We start from the raw sequence: 5,383 nt of genomic DNA on the forward strand, positions 1-5,383 counted from the left end.
CACTGTCTTACCGACTACACGCACACTCACATTTGGTGAAGATGGTGGGAGAAAAATCTGATTTTAATCCTGAAAATTAAATCCAAAATCCTGAGTATAATCTCTGTTTTCAGGGGTCAGGTCACTTGTCAGTGTCTGTCAGCCCCATAACTAAGACTAAAGTTCTGTCACGGTTCATTCATTCTGTTTGCAGCAGACAGAGTTTTTCGAGTGCGGTCCAGCAGATGGAGACATTTTACAGTGTTTATTATTACAGGTAGAGTAAGTAGACTGTTGTGCGTCTGTCATTATGGAGCGGCCGACCACTGTTGCTGTGTATGGAAGCATAACTTCCCAGATCATTAAATGTTAACAAAAATTTTAATTCCATCTTTTCACTCAAAATGCTAACACACAACAGAGAGACAGCGCACAACTTCTGAGAGAGAGAGAGAGAGAGAGAGAGAGGTTCATTACAGGTGGGTGGAGCCAAACTAGAAGGTGTTTACAGATACCTGCACTGCGTCTGAGGGACAGGCCATGGTCATTGCAATGGCAGCAATCATCTCTGCAGCTGAAACAGGTTTCACAGGCTCTTTGGTGGGTTCCAGCATCCCCTGAGAACCAGCAGAGACGATATGAATGCCATGAAAACATTTATCACCACCGTTTATCAGCACGTCACAAGGAGCAAAAGGAGTTACATTGGCGATCGGCTGCTCAATCCACCAATGAGCTGAGGGATAAATTAACGATATATAGAAGAATCTACATAACTGCTTTACACAGTGAAATGACTTAGACAGGAATCGACAGACTGAGATCTGAGGAGTTGAGTCACTCACCAGGCTGGCAGCGTACATAGGCACAATGACCGGCTGTTTCCTCTGACCTGTGAACAGCTGTAACGACCAGAACAGAAACGCTTTAGATAGACATAGAAATGAATGAAGATTTCTGAATAAAATAAAATAAAAATGTTCACTTATGTACTGCTGAAAAAACACAGGGCAGTATTTCTCTGCATGATTAAGAAGGGGAAGTGAGGTAGTCTTTTCTGACCATGTCCACTCACAATGCTGACTACAGCTGAGGTGAACCCTAACAGAAGGGACAAAACAAAAAGAGAAATGACCTCTTTCCTTTCTCTATTTGGGCACTGTAGTTCTGCAAATGACTACTAGGTGGCAGTATTTCTACATAACAGCAAGACAAGGTGGCATTTCTGAATAAGGAAAGGAAAGTGAACTACTGTGAAACTATTTGTGTCATCAAAGGGATGGATTCCTCAGTCATGACCAGGGGAACCATCGTGTCTAATGTTAAACCAGCAGAACAAACGGTTTCCATCATGGATTGCAAACTTACAATGTTCCTGGTGTCGATACCCAGGCAGCAGAGCAGAGCTTTGTTGCAGTGTGATCCGCCCCACTGGTACCTCAGGCCTACGGCTTCATTCACGTCTTGCAGCTGAGTCCAAACGCCGCGCACACATGCATCACATGACCACCTGCTGTCCTCCTCCCCTTCAAGTTGTGCTGCTCCTGCTGGAGGCTCCAGCAGGTTTTTTAGAGACGTCACCTCTTGAACAGCAGAGGTGGCGACAGAGGCATTCAGAGGGAAGCTGTTTTGAAAGAGTTTCTGCAGGCGCCCCAACAGTGACACCTGTTGGCATAACATTGATGGTTCACTTTAAAATTGTGTCCATACTAAAATAATACAATACTAAAATAATTTAAAAAAAAAAAGTTTTTTAATTCATGCTAAAACATGCCTGTGGTTGTCATGGTCTTTAGCAGTCCAGTAATGTGTGTTGTTGTAGCTGTACCTGTGTTGACCATTAATACATTTACATTTTATTTTTATAAAGATGAAAACGTCTACAAAAAACTTTTGATATTTGTAGATGCATTGGACAAACTGCCATTTAAGATGCAAAACGTAGATGCATTGGACAAACTGCCATTTACAAAATGGCCATTGATGTTTTATAGTTTATAATATATATAAAGGCAATATAAAAATATACAAACTTGTGGTTAAACAGCTGTAATTGTTTTCAACAACAACAGGTGAACTTATTCCTGGCCTTCTTTTTCTTACCATTTGTGCATCTGTCCTACTGGTTTCTTGTTCATCTTTCGTTCCTCTGCTCTGACGCCCCTCTTCTTCCTCTTTCTCCTCATTTTCCTCGCACATCCCATCCTCCTGTCTCTCTGTGGAGCTCTGTTCAGTGTTGAATGTTGCCCACGATTCACCTTCCATCTGATGTTCTTCTTCTCCAAAGGCACTCCAACCCACATTATCCTCTACAGCTGAGGCGGCAATTACAGCTGAGCTGAAATTTCCAAAACTGTCACTGGCGGGAAATTCTGTGAAACCATCTTCATCCTCTCCTTCCCTCCCCCCACTTAGGAGTTTAGGGGTATTAAAATCACCAAATTCCTCATCATTTTCCTCAGTATTTTTAACTTCCAGTTCTGTAACAGAGTTCTCCGGCCTGCTCTGCTCCTGCTGTCCCGCCTCCGGGGCATGATTACATTCACCAAATCCCTGTGCTCCGAAAGAGTTGGCTTCTCCAAAGTCACCAAAGTCCTCGTCCTCGTCATCCTCAGCCAACTGGCTGTGGTCGGCAGGCGTGGAGGGCTCGCCCTGAAGAGGAGGTGAGGGCGCTGAGCCAGTGGTACTCATGTCACCATACTCCTCCAGAGCATCCGTCGACAACAGACGCCCAAAAGATGTCTCTGTTTCTGTTTCCGTTTCATTCCCGGAGCCCTTCTCATCAGAGTGTCCAGTCTCAATGTCAGCAGCATCGGGTGAGATGTCACTATCTTGACTGCAGGCTGCATCTGTTCCATTTAGAGCCAGGTTGTTGTTAGTGCAAAGTGAGGCAGCAAGTTCCTCTGCATCAGTTATGTCCCGTTGAAACTCAGCATCAATACAAGGTTGCCAGTTTGTGTCACAGAAGGGTGATCCAGTTCTGTTTATGTCCCTAATGGTTTCCTCAGAAGTCACTTCTTGCTCAACAGTACACTCACCTACTGAATAAGCATCCACTCCCATACCCTCCATCTGGCTGAGAGATCCTTCAGTCTCAGAAAAAGCAGCAAAGTCTGCAAAACCAGCAGCATCGTCTATAGTGGGATTTTCTGTTTCCATGTGACAGTGGACAGAACTCTGTGAGGATGGACTTCCCTGTTCATCAAACCCATTTGTTAGCACCTGCGCACTAACACCATTACAAGCAGTGAGCTCCCCAGAAGAAGTGTCCTCCACTGAGCAGTCCTGCGAGCTGCTTATAACCTTTTTAATTTCAGTTCTTTCTGAAAGAGCACTACCATTGGTTTTGGGGCGCTCTGTGCTGCAGCCGTGGGTGCCATTCACACCGATTACGCCTCTGCTGTTGAGAAGCTCGGGTGGGGAGGTAGCTGTCAGAGCTTGAGTCTGGTTAAAATTGGTAGGGGTCTCAAACTCTGTGAAGCTGATGCTGTTGGGGACTCCAGAGAAGGTGCCAAAGTCTCCAAAGTCATCGTCCTCTTCCTCTGCACCGTCCTCCATCGGCGGTGGCGAGGAAGAGTACATGCGAATCACGTCTGGCTCCATGGTTCCCTGAAAACCGATAAATCCTCCTGTCTATTTCTGTAACGTGGAAAAAACAAGAGTCAGAAACTGATAGTGTGGCGTTGGGATTTCATTAAAAAAAAAAATCTAATCAGTTACAGGCTTTGAATTGAATAACACTTAATAATTGTTTAACAAAATAGATACATTTGAAACAATAACATGTGTTTTATAACAATGAATGGCAGAATGAACGAAAAATTACTTAAAATGTAATCAAAAGTAAGGCATTAAATTTTCATCTCCAATTAGATGTTTTAACCAACCACAATGCAGGTAAACGGCAAATGTTTACCACATTTTTCCTTCTGTTCCACATTTTAGAGTTTCCTCATAGTGCGTTCTGCAAGGGTTGCTATAACCAGATACTCTGTTCCAGTGAGATACATGTAAGAGTTTCCTAATAGTGTGTTCTGCAAGGGTTGCTATAACCAGATAATAAAAACCATAAAGAAAATACATTTCCTCTTTATACAGTATTTAATAAAATGTTGAATACATTATTTAACAATGGGGAGTTAGGTGAATTTGAGCAACATGAAAAAAAATATATACATTAGTTTTTAAAAACATAGGACACGATTGAAATGTCGAAATCAATTAAAAAAACCCAGTCCAATTACATTCTGTTACCTGTCGTAACCTCATAGTGACAGTACACCCAGGTGTTCAGCAGCTGACTCCACCCACTAGGAGCAAGACAAGCAGCGACTTTATGGTCTGCTGACGTCACTGTTTGCTTTGGCCCTTTTATCAAACACAAAAATCAGTGAACGGTTGGGACAAAACACCCACCACCCCGTCCACCCACCTGTCTGACGTAGATCAACTAACCCAACTGCTAACTACGCTAATGTCACCGTTTAACGTGCTGATACACAAACTAATTTTAATGTTAGCAGAGATTATTAGTAGTAGTTTCTCACACATTAACACGTAGCCACTGAGCAGTAGCACAGAGGCCAAGAATATTTCCTGATAGGAGATTACACCGGTTAGCGTAGCTTTAGCCAATACATTAGCAACGAATATAGCATTAGCCTGAAAAACTTACGAAACAAACGGACCTCAGTCTTGTAAATACTGAATTGTCGTCAGATGACGTTGCGACTTTAGGTGATTTGAAAACACAATAAAGTGAGTTAGGAAGAAGTCAACTGCAAACTAAGTAAACTACGCAGCTACAACTGCCAGCTTTAGCTTGAGCGTTGACAGCTGCTGTTGACTCCGTCACCCAGTGCCGGACTTACCCTCAGTGCCGCTCCTTCTTGCTCCATGAGCCGCCAACACACGCTGCTGTCCGCGGCTCTTCTACTGGAGGAGATGTTGAGGAACAGCAGGGCGAGGAAGGAGGTGAAACTCCAAAGAGGGTTGAGTCCAGTCAACATGGACGTACCCAGCTACTGCTGCTGCTGCTACTGCTGCTACACCGCCTCAATTACCCAGCATGCACTAGCGAGGAGGGCGTCTTGCTTCTAAAATAAAAACCTTAAAATATTAAAGCTGATAAAAATTACTATACCGAGTACACGTTGCAATCTTTTTATATCAAAATGCAAAATGTTACCTCGATAATAATATGAGTGTTCACAGATATTTTTCAATAAACAAATACAACTGATTAAACTGGAGGGATGAGGGGCTGGGGGAATTCTATGTTCTCCTAATACCCGTGCAAAGCATCAAAACTTTAAACAATACTGCTTTTTCTTTGCTATGCTAATGTACATGTTGTCGAAATAATGTAGACATGTCCGAGCAGGAGGCATTTGGAAGAAAACTT

General features: G+C 43.2%; 1 protein-coding gene across 5 annotated transcripts in view; it reads right to left on the bottom strand.

The window, feature by feature from the left end:
• The window catches only part of aftpha (aftiphilin a), a 7,372-nt gene extending 2,315 nt beyond the window's left edge, over positions 1 to 5,057 (bottom strand). For 4 of the 5 annotated variants that reach the window (XM_008316347.3, XM_008316346.3, XM_017035174.2 and 1 more), the window contains exons 1-5: positions 4,851 to 5,057; positions 2,083 to 3,618; positions 1,348 to 1,644; positions 825 to 881; positions 495 to 596 (exon numbers count right to left, since the gene is read on the bottom strand). In XM_008316347.3, coding sequence (XP_008314569.1) covers positions 495 to 596; positions 825 to 881; positions 1,348 to 1,644; positions 2,083 to 3,582 — 1,956 coding nt within the window. In that variant the 5' untranslated portion in view covers positions 3,583 to 3,618; positions 4,851 to 5,057. Of the gene's footprint in view, positions 1 to 494; positions 597 to 824; positions 882 to 1,347; positions 1,645 to 2,082; positions 3,619 to 4,233; positions 4,348 to 4,850 lie in introns of all 5 variants that reach the window. The other variant, XM_025058540.1, reaches the window with a different exon arrangement.
• Between the last annotated feature and the right edge of the window lie 326 nt (positions 5,058 to 5,383).

This window comes from Cynoglossus semilaevis, chromosome 9, assembly GCF_000523025.1.
Source record: "Cynoglossus semilaevis isolate Cse_v1.0 chromosome 9, Cse_v1.0, whole genome shotgun sequence".
NCBI lineage: Eukaryota > Metazoa > Chordata > Actinopteri > Pleuronectiformes > Cynoglossidae > Cynoglossus > Cynoglossus semilaevis.